The sequence below is a fragment of the Ciona robusta genome, chromosome 8 (assembly GCF_009617815.1).
Source record: "Ciona robusta chromosome 8, ASM961781v2".
Taxonomy (NCBI): Eukaryota; Metazoa; Chordata; class Ascidiacea; order Phlebobranchia; family Cionidae; genus Ciona; species Ciona robusta.
Genome location: NC_143242.1, coordinates 1202251 through 1222026, shown reverse-complemented (window position 1 = coordinate 1222026; position 19776 = coordinate 1202251). Strand labels below are relative to the sequence as shown.

Genomic DNA, 19776 nt, shown 5'->3' with positions numbered 1-19776 from the left:
TTTTATTCATCGGAGATGTTTTATACTCATCAACTTTATGTTTTAAAGTGCCGTGGAAAACATCAGTTGAAGCTGCATACTCCATGTTCAACAATGCAAGCAGTTCAACAAACACAAGTATGGACAATTTAAAATTGCATGTCACAAGATCTTTTGCTGCTCATATAGAAGCCACAACTAATAATACTTCACCAGAAACAATACAGGATGTATGTGTTTATATTTAATAGTTTTTGCAAAAACAATTCATAATTGATTTTTTTAGATTAACTCAGCTTTGGAGAACACAGCTGTTGCTTCCTCTTTCCCAATCGGGGAACAACCTAATATAAAATATTGGAACACGGAAATTAATCAACTAAATCAACATTTTTTGAAACCAAATTCAAGTGAAGGGGGTAACGGATGGTTGTGTTATATTGTGACAAAATGCCTCACCATTACTAAAATAGAAAAAGTTTCATGTTAGAGCATGTTTGTCTTTGTGCAAGATTCTTTGCAACAATAGCTCCAATAGATTTAAATTGTGAATAAATAAGTGACCACTATTATTAACAACAACAAAAAAGATTTTTTGTAATTTAGATGGAACTTGGGATAGAAGAAATATAAAAAAAACAATTCAATTTAAACTTAACATGTCTCCTAATCAACAATCTTCACCTGAAATTCTCTACAATATTCTCTATGAAAATCTGGTGGCGAATTCATCCCTGGACTTCTTCAATCTTTCCACTTTACGAGTTTATGGTAAATTTCGCAAGATTTATTTTTACCTTCTATATAATTTTAAATAAGCATGTTGTGTATAAGTTTTATTAAGAGATATATGAGGTTTATTTCAATAAAATATTGTTTTAGTTCCTCCACCACAAGTGTCAATTCAAGCATCCACCAACCTACAAGTGTCAACACAAGCAGCAACTTTGCCACAGCCAACAACTACAATACCAGTAACAACCCAGTCAGCAGGTATGTTAAGTGGACACTGGTGTAGTAGAATGGTTAGAGCACTATTTTCTTGACTGGAAGTTACTAGACTAATAGCTTATGGTATGAAGACACCTATCCATGATAAAAAGTGTCAGAACTGGCCGTCGTGAGAATAATACACGATTATCCTTCTAGACTTTATTACTGTTGTTATCTGTTTTTAATTGACCAGTTTAAATTGTTCATTTTTATAAACTAACGATTTATTTCTTTATTGCAGATGCAGTTTACGATGCTGTGGTTTATGTGCAATTGCAAAATAGGGAAGCATCGAATGACACATTCAAAAATATAACTGGAGAAGTTTTGGATGCTGTGAGTTTTAAATTAAAACAATTTCTTTACTTGTGTTTTAGTTTCAATTCTCATTTCCTTGTATGTTTAGATGAAAAGAGCTTTTACAGAATCTAACCGAACATACTATGTGTATGGAGATGGTGCTGATTATGAAGTGTCACCAGAGGAAAAAGATGATGAAGAATCGGTTTTATTAAGGGTATGGGTTTTTATAATAATAATAATTTTTAATTTGTCTCTTCGATTACGGTAGCAAAGAATAAAAAACGTTTTAAACGAAAAAACAGGACATAGCATCAAAACAACAGCTGTTGAAACACGCTTGCATTTCAAAGCATATTTACATTTAGTTGGAAGAAAATAAGCGTGGTCGCCACACCTAGTGGACAAACAAGCTATTTATTTAATTAAGATAAACTTCCAACACAAACAAAAGTGTGCATAAAGACATGACCTGTACAATGGGGAGAGTTGACTTTAAAGAGGATTGAATCTAAAATTTGGCCCTGATGGAAAAACAACAACCCTCTCAAAAAATTTCACCAATAGTTCACTGTAAACAGTTTTGGGAGCAAACTTGTATATTGCAGAAGGTGTGCATTACTGTAATACACGAGAAGTTAAATATACAACCAAATATGAGAAAAATAGGTAAAAAGAAAGATATGTAAATGATGCAGCAATGTTAATCAATGTCTTGTGGATAAAGTGCTATGTTGATGTGATGTTGTTTGGTGAAGGTCCATGCAGGGCTCCCAGCTAAAGATGTTTGATCTTTTCTATCTCCATTTTCTGCAACTTAAAGAAAATATTTTGGCAGTAACTTAGAAAATATATCAGTATATTTAAATGAATAAATAAATAAGAAGATAATAATAAAAAGCGCATATAAAGAGAAGTAAATAATACAGCTGGGATTTTTGAGTGAATGTAAGAAAATAAAAATGTGGAATATTCAACAATAACCATGCAATACTTAAATTTAAACTTTTTAATACATTAATATACAGTGATCAGAATTACAGTGTTCACACAGCAACCAAAACCTGAGATACAGCAAAATGTGATGTACATATGTGTAAAAAAAGGAATATAGGGGAGACCGGGGTTGGTTGGGACGTGTTTTTGAAAATTGCTAATAATTTTTTTTATATGCATCACATGAATTTAAATGTTAGTTTGTTGTAAAGGGTGATCCTTTGCCGGAAAAGGGTAGGAGAGTCGCATGCCAAAGAAAACTAGAAATACATGAAAAAGGTCAAATTCCGAAGGCTCTCAAGTGTCTGGTGTTGCCCCGGTACCGGGGTAACATCGGACATGACCGGGGTCACCTCGGACAGTATACGTTTTTTGGTTTTATTCGACACCGTTGGTAAAAACGACAAACGAAATAATAATGAATCATCTAATATATAAATCGACTAGGCTAAGCTGGTACTTAAGCGCATATTAAAACAGGAAAGGTTGATGAGAAATCTTAATCCTTAATAGTCCCCTGTCTGTACGAGTATCATCTTCAATAACTGGAAAATAGCTTTTTTCATTTAGTCGCTTGATACTCTCCTGATGTCGTCTTTCTTTTAAACGTTCTTACTATTTTTTATGATCTAAAACTATTGTGAGCATACAACATAATACACCTTACCAACCCGGGCATGTTGTCCGACGTATCCCCAGACACATGGTGACATAAAAAAAGCAAAAACATAGCCGCCTGTTTACCTCCTGCTCAAAATCTACGTTTGCTTATTGAAGTGTTGCTTCTAAACTACGACTTCCACCGCAAAAGAATTAATTTCGGCCGCAAAAGAATTAATTAAAATCAGTAACCAAACTATACCCTTACAACCAAAAACTTAAAAAGTAGATATTTCTGTTAAACTAACTTTTTTTATTTTAACTAATCGGTTGAACTGTGCATGCCCCCAAACATTATGCTGCTTTGTAATGGAAACAATAAGATTCGTTAATAATGATATCACAATGCTCTATTGTGACGTCATGTACATGGTCCGAAGTATCCCCGCGTCCGAAGTATCCCCGGTCTCCCCTAAATAAATAAATTACAGAAAAAATCATTTTCATTTTAAACTAATTGTAAATATACCTTTGCAGGTTAGTTTTAAAGTCCAGTTTTACAATGATGAACCAGATGATACAGGAGCAGAACCAGAAGTACCACCGCATGATATAGTCCATGAAGAAGTACAAAACACATTCAGAAAGTTGCCAGATATTGTTAAACTTAGCAGGGGAAATATAAATCCTGATAAAACATTCATTGGACGTAAGTGTTTTGTACTTCTTTAATAAGTACTTGCATTGTCTTGTAAATCTTAGTTAAATAACAAACTAATTTCCCAGCATTCAATCCATGTTTGGATGATTTGAGACAAGATTGTCATATAAATGCATATTGCATTGGAAATATGACTGCACGATCATACACATGTGTTTGCAAAAGTGGATTTACTGACCAAAGCACATTTCTACCTGGTAGAAACTGCACACAAGGTATTATGGACATACATTATTTTTTTTATTGAACAGCTTCTATGTAAAACACTTTTGGTTGTAAAAAACGTAAATGTATTATTTGTATAGAACATTTTTAATTTTTTTGTTTTTGTTTTTTTAGTTGCAGAATCCAACACGATGGTGCTAATACTGATCATTTTGGCTGTAGTATTGATAGCAGTAATTGCTGCTCTGGTGTTTATGGTTTACCGTAAAGTTACAGCGTAAGTACAGTGTGTGAAAATTTGTTTAATACTAGGTAAAAAAAAAACTGCAAACATAATTGAATCACAATGTACATTTCGTAGTTGGGTTAAGACTCGTCTATCCGTCAACACATGTTTAGTTTCATCCAATTTAAGATAAGATTAATATGGAAGTTATATATATTTAACTTCTAGATATATTTTATTTTCAATGAATATTAACTTATGTTACTTCATACAGACAAGCAAGCTTTGCAGTTACTGCAGCAGCCAATGCTGTATAGTCTACATCATCCATCCTGGTTTATTCGAACATATATTTTCAAGGATATTCTTGTTTCAGCAGTTTGGATAAACAGTTTCAACTACTTCTACATAAAAATGATTTTTTAATCTCTAGTTTTGTAAATTTTGTAGTACAAATAAATATTTAAAATAATTGGGTTAAAAATGTGGTTTCATAATATTTTCTGGAAAGGAAATTGTTGATGCTAAAACAATGTATAGATTTAAAGTGGGTAAAGTTTGTTTATGTTGAGATCCATAGATAATGTTATGTTTGTCTAAAACATTCTTTGTATTGCCATCAAGAAGTGCTATAATATCTAAACCAATATGATTTACCCCATTCATATAAAGCAATTTTGCTAGGTTCCATGACCTTTATGAATTTGTACAAATTTATTTTATAAAAGATGACATGAGAAAGGAAATAACCACATAAGAAATAAACATTTTACATTTAAATTTATGAAAACAAAATATTTTCTTAATATTTTTAACTAATAAATCAATATATTAATCAAATAAGTAAGCTAGAATGCTATTAATATCAGTTCTGCCAACAAAATCACACTGTTTACAAATTCAAATAACTGATGCGATGTTTACGGTGACTTTTGTCACACCTCGTACATCCACTTCTTCTTCTGCAACCTCTGATTCATCTTCCTTTATATTCCTTTCAACATTGCTTTCACTTCTACTTCTTTGTCTGGTTAGGGGCACCCCCTCACTCTGCTCTAAAACTATAAGATTGTCATTCTTTGCAGCGGTTTGCTTTTCGTTAGATAATATAGGGTTTCCACCAGCAGCAACATCATCGTAACCAGTGAATTCTGTCTTAGACTCAGACAGATTCCCATTATTTAAAATTTTCTTTTCGTTTTCTTTTGTGTTTGGATCCTCACTTAACCCATCTGAAACAAAACAGTACATAAATTTTACTTCTATTTATAAATATATATTTAGAATTTCCCCAAATTTATTAAACTAAAGGACACATTTCTTAGTTGTCCCAATTGTCAGCCATACATAACAAAGTGAAAAATATCAAAATCGTATTTTACCCACAAAGGTACATAAAGTAACTAATAAGCTGGCAACAAAACACTTGTTATAATTACTATAGTTGCCCTGACACATGAGGTTAAATAAGTTACATTCGTTTATATGTAGGTTAGGTTTAATGGCAATAATTTTTGACCAACACAAATTTTTATTCACAGAGTTTTTAAAAGACACATTAATTCTTAATCATTTGTAATTTTAATATATATAAACTTCGTCATAGTGAATGAAAAGAAAAATTAATTGCTGTTACGTATGACAAGATATCTGAACTTCTTACCAAAATCTGGAACTGCAGGCTGTTCAAGCAGAGGGGGAGGATTATACTGAGTTTCAGAATCCACAACCTCATTTGATTTCATATTGCTGGCTTGTTTTGTTTTACTGTCTGGTTCATTATTATCATGAACATCCTCTTGTACTTCTTCTACTTCATTTTTACCAACTAACTCTTCTTGGGCATTTTTTGGCACTTCATGTTGAGTATCCTTTACCACGTTTTCTCCTATTTTATCTGCAGTAGTTTCTGTATTATCTCCAGTAGGTATATTCACTACAACGCTTTCCAAACCGTAAGCAGAGTGACGACTAGTTCGTGATTTGGCGGAATTCGTATTTGACCGTGAAATCACATCGCGATGATCAGCTGATTGATTTTTTCCATTGTTTGTTTGATCAAGAGTAAAGGAATTGGACTGAATAGGGGAGTTTGGAGAAGAATTTCTTTTTGTTAGTCCAAGATCGCGATAAATTAGATGGATGTTTTTGTCCAAGTTTAATCTCACTGGATCACCATGAAGTGTGAGTTGGTTTGGTTGGCGCTTATTTTGAATATTGTTTGCATTTAGATCTGCCAATTTTGTAAAGCCAGTATTATGTCCACTAGCAACATTTGCAGAATTCCCTTTTCCTTCGGCTGCAAAAGTTTTCCGTTCAACAATATGTTTGCCAGAGAAACCCCCAAGACTTTTACAAATTATCCCACTTGGTTTATCCATTGTATTTTGTTTCTTTTTGGCTTCACTTTTTTTTCCCATTTCCACTTTGCAACTATCATTCAGTTTGTCATATGGCATACTTGTATTAGTAGAGGAAGGTTCATGAGATGGGATGTTTAAGGAATGTGAGATTTGAATAAATCCAGGTTTTTTGACCAATTTTTGAAACTTTATTTCTGCATCAAATGGTTCAACTTTATTTTGTCTGTGTTCTTCCAAGTAAATAGGATCACGTCCATGTGAGGATCTTGAAATCTTTTTTGCTGACTTGAAACTACCACAGCTTTGACTAGACTTGAGCGCAGTGATTGCAGATGAAGTAAAACCTCCAGCCCTCCGTGGTGTGCTACCTAAACCTATAACAAGTGACAAACATAACAACACCAACAACTTTTTTGAAAAAAAATTTGTGAAGACAATATTAAAATAAAGACATACCTTGTGTACTTTGCACAGTATAACGTGGACTTGCCACTAATGAATGATTTGGAAAAACCATTTTGCTTGAAGCAACTTTATCATGAGTAATATTATGTTTCGAATCTTGTCGAAACAATTCAAACGAATGTTTGAAAAAGGAAAGTGGTGATTTTGGAGTGTTTACCGGTACAGTGGTTTTTGTACCAGGCACAGCACCGTATCTTGATGTTGAATCGCTTTCAACTCTCTCCTAAAAATATAAATGCCGCAATTTAGTCCAGTTTTTCTAATGTCACGAGTCACGACATATGCACATCAACTTAATAGGTTTACTAAAAAAATAAGCTGCACAAATGTCAGTAAAGTTTAATTCTGCCGCCATAGCATAGTTGTAAGCAAGCAAGCCTTATAACCAGAAAGTGCCTGGTTTTTGAAAATCTATGCAGCTATCATTTTTGGGATTGGTATCGTTGGACAAAAATAGTTTTTGCAGTCATACAAAAGATAAACGATTACTCACATACCTTCATACTTGCCAACTCAAACACGTTCACTTGGTTTGTCAAACCAACGTAAATGGTGCAAAATATGGCACTCGTTTTATACCACTTGATTATCAACATTCATGTAAATGAAAATAAGCTGCTAATAAACAAAACTTACTGGCATTGGAGGGTTTGGTCCATTAGCAACATTGTATGTTTCAAGCCCATTCAGGTTGAGTGAGCTAACCGGAACAGCAGATCTGTGAAACAAAATTAATATTAGTAGTCCTGAAAATGTAGTAAGTGGATGCCTACAAATTAGATGATGGTTGAATATCTACATTGCTGATGATTGCTCCCGACTTCACAGCTATACTGTTTAGTGTGACAGGGTAATTCCGTCTATTCCTGTAATTAAAAATGATTATTAAAATATCATTTAATACAACACTAAAACTCAGGCACGTGGTTTGCGGTTAAAAAGACATCCCGTTTCGTAATTTTCAGTATTGCAAATTGTAAAACTCATATAAAAAATATTTTAATAAAAGCTATTTATAACTGATGCAGCCAGTGTGGCAACCAGCTCGTTAAGAAGGGAATGTCATGCAGATATTTACGTCCAGTCAACGTTATCTCTGACGCGATACAAACGCTTTAGATATTGGTCTTGCACACTAATATATCTGTTCTACTTTATGCGGTAAATTAAGACTAATATTACATTGTTCATACTAAATTAGAAACATCTTTTTAATAAATGAAATATGGGTGTAAGTTTTAGGCATGTCTATCGTGGATAATGTAACGATTATTTACGTCAGAATAACTTTGATAAATCATTACGATTGTTACATTACAAACGAGATTGTTATAAAATAATCGTGTTTTGTTCGCTTCCATACGATCTGTAGTTTTTGTATAATTTTTGTTTCTGATGATTAGTTTAAAAAATGCAGGTAAATCGCGATTATGTGAATTTTAATAGCTGCAAATATAATAGCGAAGAGCGACGCTATCAGTAAATTCAAAAAAGTAGACAATCGGGCACAAGCTTTTGAGTTTGGGCTCAGCTCGGCACATCCCTAGCAGCTACAAGCCTTGTAGGTAAACAACACAATCACTAAATACCTGTTCTGAGATGTACTTGCTTCAGATATACCGTTTGACTTTTGCTTAGATTTGTTTTGCTGATTCAAACCATCTTTATCTTGACAAGATTCATTTCCAACAGAAGTTACTTTCATATTATAATCTGCTTCTTGTCGCATTGCATTTAGCTCTTCACCGCTTATATCATCAGTTTTATAATGCACAGAACCTGGGTTGGTAAATATAAAATGTCACTTAAGGATTTAAAATTTGGCAGTAATGCTAATTACGTGGAAAAAAACCTTTAGTTGAATTTCCAAAAGACGTTTTTACATTGATTTGTAACTGATCTTGTTTTGGGTTCAAAAAACTATGTGCAGTAAATGGGCGCGAAACCATATATACATTGTTCCGACTTTCTTTACCCTGAATGGCATATCTAGAAAAACAGTAATCAATGAAAGTAAAATGATTTAAAATGTTGCATACTCCTCAGCAGCAGCAGATCGCAGTGAAGAAGTTGTAATGTTTAAATTTTGATCCACAACTGACACACTTGAATGTGGTCGATAACCAGTCGATGTCATATGAACAAAATTCATTGGAAGATGATCATAAGATATTAGTTTATGAAATCTGACTGGAAGGGAAGCACTTTTAATCTAAATCAAATACAAAAATACAAAGCTTAATTTATAATAATGTAACCTATAATTTTACATAAGTGCCTTAAAAGAATGTAACTTATTTATCTTTAAACTGTGAGCAAAAGAAACATGTGTGTTTTATTTTGTACCCTTCATGCCCATTTGTGAATTAAAACATATGCAACTTTGTGAGTAACATTTTACTAACTTGGCACATTACTTGGCCTTATCACACTAGTTCAAACAAAAAAATGAAAAAAATACACACCACAATGTTACAAATGTAAAAATTCTTAGCAGATACAATGTGTATATAACAGAACATTCAGGTAACTTTGTTCATACACAAAGGTTGCATACACTGTTACCTGTAAGCATACATGCTCAAAAAAAGACTATGGGTATGGTGTGCAAATTAGTGCAGTATCACACCTGCGTAGTTGCCTTGGCATGAATATAAAAAGTGATAGAAGTAAATTTTCATCACCTTGCTTCGTGGACAATTGTTTCCAAAACTTCCCACAAGAACTTTTGCATCTTGTTTTTTTAACTGTTTTTCCCAAGACAAAGGCTCAGATATCTCTTCCACTATTTTGCTAATATTTTTTACTTTTTTTGATTTTCGAATGGCATTGATTTGACTTTGCTTCCACTTTTCCTTACTTAACCACAAAGAAGGTGAAGCCCCTTCAAGTAATTTCCAAACTGCCTCATCTTCTTTGTCAACTTGAATCTGTGGTTGTTTATTGAAATCAGACAAAGTTGTATCACTACATGATGTTTCAGACACTGAAGTTTCAGCGTATTGATTACTTCCTTTTTCCACTCCAATGTAATGTAAAAGACTAAAATTATGGTTTGCTTCATTACAATGACTTAATCCATGATCTGTACTTTGGCTTTTGGAAGTGGTAGCTTCTTCACTCTCAGAATGGAATGAATCTCTAAAAGAGAAAAAGAATCATAATTTTTAAATGGCATTATAAAAAAGTAAGCAATATTATTATTAGTTGATTGTCAGTATGTGCATTGTTAGGCAGATCATTTTGCATTAATTGCTTCAAAGTGGTTGCCATGTTGGAAGGTAAAGTGTGAGAAATAGACAACCCTAGTTTTAAGGGCTCATGTTGCTCTGCCATACGAAAGTAAGCTGTATACATTCATAAAATCAATCTTCAGTTTGAATAAACTTACGCGATTGATTCTGTTCCACTGTCACCATCACTGATATCATCATTAGAACCATCATCATTACACATGTTGTTTGATACTGATTTTCCCACCTTATTATTAAGCTGTTAAAAATTACGAAGTACCAAAATAGTTTATTAAACAAACCTTCATGGAATTTGAAATCAAGTTTCCGTTAACAGCAATCCTGATACCGGGACTTCCCTGTAACTGCTGTGCCACCTTTTGACTTACTTGTGATTCTATGTTATAGTACTCATCTTGTTGGTCATCTGCAAAAAACTCATTTTTTATATTTTTTATTTTATGTAACAACTCAAATATTACCATTTTCTACAAACACATGCCATAAGGTTTTACACAATTTAAGCATTTCTATAAAACAATTCTGTTACAACATAATTCTTTTAATATCAATTTATGAAACCTGTAAAAGCAGTAAGAATGGGTTTCTTCTTGGCAGAATCACCGCCAGCAAAGGTGTACCACTGTACACTGTTCCCAAACTGTGGAGGAGCCCCCAACTGCCTTTCATATCTAAAAAAAATATTTCGCTTAAATGTATCACTAATAACTATAACTTTTATTTATTTCTTTTGTTTTTTCTATTATAGTAGAAAAGATTGAAAAATTAGTAACGAAAAGATAAGGTATAGCAACAACTGACAGTCATTAAATCACGCTTACCATTAAAACATATTTATATTTAATAGGACGAAAAAAAAACATTACTACACCCAGCAGACATACATTAAGGCACTTATATAGTAGGAAGCGCTACAACTACTCTTTCACAGATTAACTCAGCATATAGTAAATGGAAAAACTTGAATTAATATAATGTTGTGATTTTTATTAATCAAACCAAAGTTATCACAAGGAGTTGCTGTTTTGCACTACCTTGGTACAGTTCTCTTTTCAGCCAGAGGCATTGAATCTACAGTGGTTCCCCATCGTGGCATCTTTTTTTCTTCTCCCGTAATTACCCCAGAGCTAAAGTACTGTGCTGGTGTTGAATTAGATACTACCCACATGTCTTGCTCCTTCACCTGTTATTAGTAAAGTTGATTTTTTATTAATTCTAGTGCAATTATAAATTAAAACCTTAACCGAGGAGTAGGGCCCAGGAGTATTCTGCCACTCCTTGTCATATAAAGTCCTTTGATTCCTTTGACTATTGCCTGTTTTTGATCTTTTTATTGAGTGTTTCGTTGAAATTGTTGACCTATGTGGAGGTCTGCATGGTGCTGACCTTGTATCTCGATATCCAAGCCGAACTTTATGCACCTGTTGTTATCAACAATTTATAAATCAAACAGTTAAAACCAATACCCCAAAGTTATAAAAATATAGCTGGGGTTTATAAATGTAAAATGATTTGGGCAAGACACTTAACGGCGATTGCTCCAACCCAGTGGTCACTAATAAGTTGTCCAAATTGTCAGCCATATAACATAAATGATTCAGGAATGCACAGCTTTGTGAAACAACGTTTTTCAAAGGAAAATTTTTTTTTTGGTTGTTAGAATTTTGGTTATGTGGAAGGTGGAACCCACTTATAAATTTCTCATTGCCGTATAACTTGACACTTAAAATGACATCACATTTCTCAGTCAGGATACTTCATTAATAAATGTCAACGCTGTGAATGCGACTCATTTTTTCCCATAAAACCAGACCCCACAACTGAAGTTAATGATATTCCGTGCAGTCGCTGACAGGTACAAATCGTTTTTTATTTTATTTCATGACGACACACTGCTGTTACATGATTCCGATGTGGTATATTTTTTTGTTTTTTCTGTAACACAATAACGAGCGGGCTCCCTGCTCAGCCACTAAGTAAGATTTTGCCTGATGATATATTGTGTTCTCGTATATTAGAAAAAAAATGAATATAACTAAGATATCGTGAACTGTTTGGTCTTTGGTTATAAAAGAAATTAATACTAAAGACGGTATATCACCTCTGCATATGAAGTTTGATCAACACGAAGTCATTCAACCCAACCAGCAATCTTATTTATCTAGGGGCAACTAAAAGTCAGACGAGCTAACCACTAAACGACGGTAAAGTAACTAAACAAGCCAGATTGTCATAAAATTAATCATGTTGTTTTCAACTCTTGCAACATATAGTAGGGTTGGGGAAAATGGATTGGTTTGACAGACTAGATTTTTGTTAATTTTTTTTACAGATCCCCGTTTAATGATAATCAGAAAAATAATGTTACAGATTTATTTAACAGTATTATCCCTACTTAATAAAACGTGCGCTAATGACGAATACTGTTTTTAAATAATAAAAAATATGTTAAATAGAAACCGTATTTTTGAATAGGGAAAAATGCAAAATAGTAAGGTGCTAACTTTATATACTCCCTACAACCTAGTAAAACCTATAAAATTTTGTAGTTTTCGAGCGCGAAATATTAAACTAGTTTCATAGTTTCATAAAAACAACCTTGAATATTCCGTAGAGTTTTTAGTTTTGTGAAAAAAACTGAGGTATAAACATGAAGAAAATAGGCAGGGGTCAATATCACATTGATTTAAGATGCAACAAAAAATATCGTTTTATAGTTATATATATAAACATGATATGGCAAAAAAACTAGAAAAGTCGGTTAATTTCGGTAGCTTAACTACAAGTTGCAAAACACTGTTAATGTAAATATATTTCAATTTGAAGTTCCATCTTCCCCCACATTGTAGTTTTGTATGTTTTCATTGACAAACTTTAAAATTGTTGCTTTTAATTCAATGATTTATATCTCAGGGTTAATTAAAACATAATATACTGATATAACAATATAAAATATGGAAAATATATTCAAAATTCAGTCATTTGCACTTAGAAATAATTTATGAGAAGTGGCTTGTGCCAAAAACAAAGTAGTAATACCCAATTTGTAGCAGAAAATGTAAACTTTAATAACATTTATTATCATTTTTCTGTTATTACAAGTTTATATACATTTGTAGGATACAATATTTATCCATTGATGTTCGAACATTACCCATTGTCGTTCAAACAATACCAATTCATGGAATAATATAATGTAGGCAACATGTTAAAAACTATAGCAGTAGGGCAATAAAAAGAAGGAATAAACATGGTTTCAAAGCGTACAGTATTATTTCGTGTTATTTACGTGTATTGCTAATAATAAATACACTTATAGTGGGGTGGGGGAAGATGGGACACCTTTAGCCCAAAAAAAATAAATATCCTGATCGTATTTTAAACGATATTCAGTGCTAAAAGTGTCCCATCTTCCCACACTCTACTATATATTATGTTTTTCTTGAATTGTTGTCAATTAATAAAGGAATGGTAGTACCAATTCGTTTTATTACCCAAAAACCGCCATTTATTTTGATTTTGGAAATATTTGGCAATATGTGCCAAGCCTGTGTGTATAAGTGTCGCATTTCCCCCCACTTTACTATATGTGTGGTAGTCTTCTTTTGTAATAATCTAAATCTAGCGTTATTTTGCTTTAATCGTAATTGTTTTTGCCTGTAAATATTTTCAATCATTCAGTAAAAAGCATTAGCCCATCTACAAAGGAGCTAATAAGTGAATGTAACTTAATTTTATGCGCGAGGCGGGGCAACGACAGTCGCATAACACAGCTATGTTCTTTTAAATAACTTTGTGGGTATTTTTTTTAATTTTGTTTGTAATGTATGGCTGACAGTTTAGTCAATCCATTAGTGATGACCTATGGCTTGCCAAGGACACACACGCATACAATAATAGCAGCGAGGAGCCTTGTAACCATACCCTACGGGTGTGTGGCAAGCGCGCTAACCACTGTGCCAACACGCCGTGCAGTTTCAAATTGTAACTTATACTGCGTTTTGTATGTTCTAAAGACTACAAGTAAACTTCTTATGTTTAGAATTTAACCTGAGGTTGTCTGTGTGTCAACGGCTTTTTAACTATCTCGTTCATCACATCATCGCGTGCGTCACTTGATCTTAAGGTTACTCCAGGTGGTGTGAATGACAATCGTTTTACAGAGGTCCTCGTAGAAGACGCAGAAGTAACCTCTGATCGATGAATTCGACGACGTTGTGGGTTCACGGAATACTCACAGTATGACGGAGCAGGCATATCTTTGAATGTTTTGTACGATAGAGCTGATCTGTTAATTCAAAAAAGTGTCCCAATTTACCCCACTCTACTATAGGTATATACCAGGACTAAATTATACGATAATATTTTCAGCATATTCAGTCACTTGGTATAATATAATTTTAAGCCTTTATTCTAATAAATGGAAAAATCTTTTAATAAGGAAAGCAAAACTATATAGTAGAGTGGGGTAATAAGACTGGAACCTTGAACACATCTTGTCCAACCTTTTAAAAATTAAAATATATGGGTTTTATAGATGATATACCACGAATTAGAACTATCATACTTATTACTTGACAACAACTCAATAATAAAAAAATATTTGATAAACCTATAATATATAGCAGAGTGAGGGAAGATGTCAGACGAGATTTTTTTATTTTATTTTTATGGACCCCATTTAATGATAAAAGTAAAGAAAATGTTACAGATTTATTTGAAAGTATTATCACAGTATTATCATTTTTGTTATTAAATATTTTTTAAATGTAAAATAGAAACAGTATTTTTTTGTATAGGTAAAAAATACGAAACAGTAAGGTCCTAATTTTGAATCCTTGCCAAATCAAAGTAAAGCCATTGAAATTTTGTAGTTTGCAAGTGTAAACGATTAAATTGGTATGACAGGTTTATAAAAAAAACCTTGAACACTTCGTATAGTATGATTTGTCTCATAAAACTAGTTGTTTTTTTTAAATACGGTGATATAAACAAGCAAATATATGGGAGTATGGCTATAATTCAGAATGACAAAAAAAAACAAAAAAATGTCGTTTCAAGTTTTGTATAAAAAGTTTACACGACAAAGAAACTTGCACAACCGGTTTCGGTATATAGGTTGACTACATGTTGCAGAATACTTTTAACATAAAAATCAAAATTAACAATGATTCTAAACTGTATCGTCTCTCCCGGCGTGTTTTCTAATTTGTAAAATAACACCTGTTGTGCGAATTGCTAAATATCTCTTCGTATGTTGAACATACTTCTTTGAACTGTTGTCAAATAACAAAGGTATGATATAATTCGTGGTATCACCCAAAAATCGTCATGTATTTTGACTTAAAATATTGGGTAATACGTGTTTAAGTACCCAATGCTCCCCTATTGTACGTTTTTTCAGCATTAAAAAATATGATGTATTCGTTAAAAAACAAAATGTAATATTTTTAAAACAGAAACTTCCCTTGCAGCGCACTGTAATAGAACTCCCTTACTATATAATATAATATATAGTGTGAGAATTGCTGTTCGTTTACAATTCATTTATTACACTAGCAGCTTTTTGTTCCAGTACATTAGTACAAACTGGCGTTTGTTTCGTCTATAAACACAGATGTCAGTGAGCTAAGTGGAAATATCATCTGAGGTAATTAAAACTCCCAATGGAAACACTAAATGTTCACAAGACAACGCTAATTCCTATTGAAGAAAACAAATGATATATACAATTACAAGCTATTAAAATGCACTGTCGTGTTACCCACTTTAAACGTTTATTAGAAGAATAAAGAATTCTTTCCCTGTCTTCTTTTAAAATTTGGTCAATACTTTTGCTACTGGACGGATTGGTTTTGGAGATGCCAGTCAGGGTGACATTTTCATGAAGATTTAGGTCATCGGTTGGATCTATGACGTCATACTTAGCTTCTATATCTCCCAGTGAACGCTGTAACGGACATATGTAAATATATATATAGTACAATGGGGGAAGATAGGACACTTAAGCACATATTGCCAAATATTTCCAAAATCAAAATAGATTGCGGTTTTTGAGTAATACCACGAATTAGTACCATCATTCCTTTATTAATTGACAATAATTCAAAATTTTACAAATTCGAAAAAACACAGCAGGATAAGATGGGACAGTTTAAAATCATTGTTAATTTTGATTAATAAGTGTATTTGTAAATAGGAATTCACGTCTTATTTGACAAAGTGTCCTATCTTCCCCCATCCTACTATATTGCCACGAACAGCGATTATACGCAGTGTTTTTTACTAGAAAAGGAAAATTTATTATACTTACATGCTTCGGTTTTTGCAAAACTAATGATGTATGGGCGTCTAAATATTCAAGTGCGGCGATAATTCGATCAGCCATGGTTTGTTCGACCAACAAAACAATAAATATCACCAGCTAATATTTTAGCCTTTTCTATTACAAATGTTGTTAAAACCATAAATGGGTTACGGTGATATTACACACAACAAAAAACAAGATAATGTCCAGTGATGGGTCAGCACATTTAAGTACAGTAAACCATTATTCGAAATAGAAGTGCTGTAAACAAACACTTGTTACTAGTTAAGCGGGTAACTGCTGGTCAATAATCTCAACACTAAATTCTAGTGCATGTAACTGTGCTGGATAACTATACCAGTTCTTTAGTAGCGTGTTACATGCAATTACCACTTGTAATAAAATGTTTTGTCTTGCTTTATTGATTACTGGCTGCCAAAACGAATAGCACCGCGTTGTAATTGTAAGAAATCAGACCTAATCTATACTTGTTAAGCCAACAGATTCCCTACCAACGTTATACAATGAAGCGGCACTGTAGAAACACGACTCCAACAAAGCAAAAAGATTTTCATTGTTGTAGTGTAGCCCAAACTTAAAATCAACAATAGAAGCGAGTCGCAACAATTGGTCGCGGTATGATCCTTGTAGAGTAGGGTGGGGGTAGATGGGACATTTGAACAGGTGAAAAATTGGAAATAGTAAGGTGCTAATTTTAAATGCTCGCCAAATTATAGTAAAGCCGATTAAGTTTTGCAGCTTGCGAGTGTGAACGATTAAATTAATTTTATAGCATTCTAAAAAAAACTTGAACATTTCGTACAGCTTGATTTAGTCTTTTGTAACTAGTAGTTTTGTAAAAAAAAAGAGAAATAAACGTGAGGAAAATAGGCAGGTGTAAAACATGACTTTATTGGGAATAAAAACAACAAAAAGTATCGCTTTTTAAGTTTAATATAAAGTTTACATGGCAAATGAAACTAACACAGCCGGTTAATTTCGGGTACGTTAACCACAACTTCAGAATTCTGTCAATGTAAATATATTTCAATTTGGTGTCCCATTTTCCCCCACATTGTAGCTCTGTAGGTTTTTTATTGCTTGGAAATGTTTACTTCACTCATTTATTTTTAATTCACTCAGTTATACCTCAAGGGTTATTCAAATAGAATATACTGATATAATAAAAAAATATTACATGGAAAATATATTATAGAAATTCAGTCAATTGCACAACTTATCGGAAGTGGCTTGTGCAAGAAACAGTAATGAATGAATGTAACTTACTTTATCTTTGGGTGGCTGGAAAACGACAGTCGTTACAGCACAGGTGTTATTACACCACATACCAGCTTACGAGTTACCATGTATGTTACTTTGTGGGTGATTATTTTTTAGGGTGATTTTTTATATGTATGGCTGATAATTTGGACAACCCATTAGTAACCACTGGGTTTGGAGCATTTGCCGTTAAGTGTTTTACCCTATGATACATACGCCCATAATAGTAGCAGCGACGAGGCTTGAACCCATTACATCTGGATTACGGGCAGGCAAGCTTCCCACTTTGCCACGGCGACGGACAAGTGTATTGCAATACCCATACAATATAAAGCAATACCCTATTTGTAGCTAAAATGTAAACTGTATGAATGGTTATTACCAATTCTCTGTTATTCCAAGTTCATATACATTTGTAGAAAACAATATTTAAAAATTGAAGTTCGAATATTGCCCATCTTTAAAGGGTTAGGTCGTTCGGAAAAATCAATCGCATACAATAATGCTAAAAACTATAGCAGTAGGGCAAGAAAAATATTGTTTAAAACATTTTAAACTGTCCCATCTTATCCTGTGTGTTTTTGAATTAATACATTTTCACTTGTTGTGCGGATCGCTAAATAACTCCTCGTGTGTTTTAATATATTTTTTTTAAATTGTTGTCAACTAAGGTATTATAGTAGTGTTACGTTGTGGTTATATATGGGCTTAGAGCCCACATACGCTTATTTACTTTCATTGCGATCCTTATATTAGTTGTCGATTTTATATTCGTTTACCTTATCACTTCTACACACTTCTTTACTTCTTTTGTTCATTATTGTCACGCTTGGTTTGTTTGATTGCTCACATGTTTGCTCAAGTCTCGCCGTTTTCTGTGGTTGATTACTGTAATTTGCGAGTTTTCCATTTCTTGCTTCGATTCGCTTCTTGGTGTGCAAGGTTAGTTCTTGTTGTAGCGTGTTGATGAACGGTCGTGTAATTGTTTTATTGTGCAAAGTGTTATTTCAGACGGTTTACATTTACAAGATACGGTATTTCTTAGTGGTTACCTTGCATCAGTGTACGTTAACTCGTTTATCGGTCATTGCCCCTTTTATATTGTAGAACGTCTGTCTTTATGTTTGCTTTTATTAAAACGATATGCGATTTTATACAGTGTTTTAGTTTAGAGCAGACTACGACAGGCGGGCCTCGCGATTGGCCGTTAAAGGCAACTTCCCGGACCAAACACCTCAAACACGTAACGGTACTAATTCATGGTATCAGCTAAAAATCCGTCATGTATTCTGATTTTGGAAATATTTGGAAATATGTGCTTAAGTGTCCCAACTTCCCTACTGTACTATATATAGTAGAGAGGGGGTGATGGGACAGTGAGGCACATATTGTGTTTAATATTTCCAAATCCAACATAAACAAAGCACATATTGTCCAATATTTTCCAAATGGGGGTCTGTAAAAGCAAATTAAAAATCTCGCCTGACAAAGTGTCCCATCTTCACCCACTCCACTATAGTAGGATTAGGGAAGACGGGATACCTTTAGCACAAAACATCCAAACATCCTGATCCTGTCTAAAACATTTAACAATGGCATATGGGCGTCGTACGGTTTTTATAATGCTGTTGTAGCGGTTGATTGTGCTCTAGCACAGATTTAATGATATAAAGATAGCTAAATTTATTATTAATACATAAAGATTGAATATAAAGCAACGTTGTATGGCGAAAACAAAAGCATGACAGGAATGGAATGCAGTTTCGCTGCTTTCGTAACATCTACTTTCCCGTCATTCTAGTCGTGATATTAAAACAATTACCCAGTTGTGTGTATGCCAGGCGAGGCAATTGCCACATGCCAATGGCGCGTTTTATTGTTTTGCTACACGTGTTTTTCGTTATATAAACCTTTCACTTTCCTCTACTGTCAGGCAGTACGGTGCTTGCAATACCCTGCTGTTCTCACTTTGTCTTGTAAGCTCGATGTCGCTCGTTCTCCGTACAATAAACTGAGATGTGCCGTACAATTGTCATACATCGGTGTGCAATGCGTTGCGGAGTCGGATAGCGTGTGCGTCGGGGCAGGATGGAACAGCGTCGTCGCGAGGCTGCGGAGCGCGAGCA

The 19776-nt window shown here is 33.5% G+C and overlaps 2 protein-coding genes across 11 annotated transcripts in view; one reads left to right on the top strand and one right to left on the bottom strand.

Annotated features, from left to right (window-relative positions):
• The window catches only part of LOC149732051 (uncharacterized), a 125472-nt gene extending 121008 nt beyond the window's left edge, over positions 1-4464 (top strand). For all 5 annotated transcript variants that reach the window (XM_089882145.1, XM_089882143.1, XM_089882144.1 and 2 more), the window contains 10 exons: positions 49-209; positions 266-398; positions 586-750; positions 862-972; positions 1214-1308; positions 1379-1489; positions 3406-3577; positions 3655-3804; positions 3929-4031; positions 4255-4464. In XM_089882145.1, coding sequence (XP_089738271.1) covers positions 49-209; positions 266-398; positions 586-750; positions 862-972; positions 1214-1308; positions 1379-1489; positions 3406-3577; positions 3655-3804; positions 3929-4031; positions 4255-4297 — 1244 coding nt within the window. In that variant the 3' untranslated portion in view covers positions 4298-4464. The remainder of the gene's footprint in view (positions 1-48; positions 210-265; positions 399-585; positions 751-861; positions 973-1213; positions 1309-1378; positions 1490-3405; positions 3578-3654; positions 3805-3928; positions 4032-4254) is intronic.
• Positions 4465-4675: 211 nt separating this feature from the next.
• On the bottom strand, positions 4676-16786 carry LOC149732050 (uncharacterized). 6 transcript variants are annotated; one of them, XM_089882150.1, is made up of 17 exons: positions 16376-16786; positions 15831-16012; positions 14113-14350; positions 11307-11483; positions 11097-11245; positions 10624-10733; positions 10344-10468; positions 10200-10288; positions 9493-9949; positions 8848-9020; positions 8649-8797; positions 8398-8587; positions 7582-7674; positions 7445-7526; positions 6800-7031; positions 5644-6717; positions 4676-5212 (listed from the first exon to the last, which is right to left on the bottom strand). In XM_089882150.1, exons 1-17 carry the CDS (start codon positions 16448-16450, stop codon positions 4881-4883), a joined length of 3927 nt encoding a protein of 1308 aa, XP_089738276.1. In that variant the 5' UTR covers positions 16451-16786; the 3' UTR covers positions 4676-4880. The 6 variants fall into 6 exon arrangements, with proteins under 6 accessions (XP_089738276.1, XP_089738277.1, XP_089738275.1 ...); XM_089882151.1 differs by having other exon boundaries at positions 8661-8797; positions 11301-11483; positions 16376-16785; XM_089882149.1 differs by having other exon boundaries at positions 11301-11483; positions 16376-16777.
• Positions 16787-19776: the final 2990 nt, after the last annotated feature.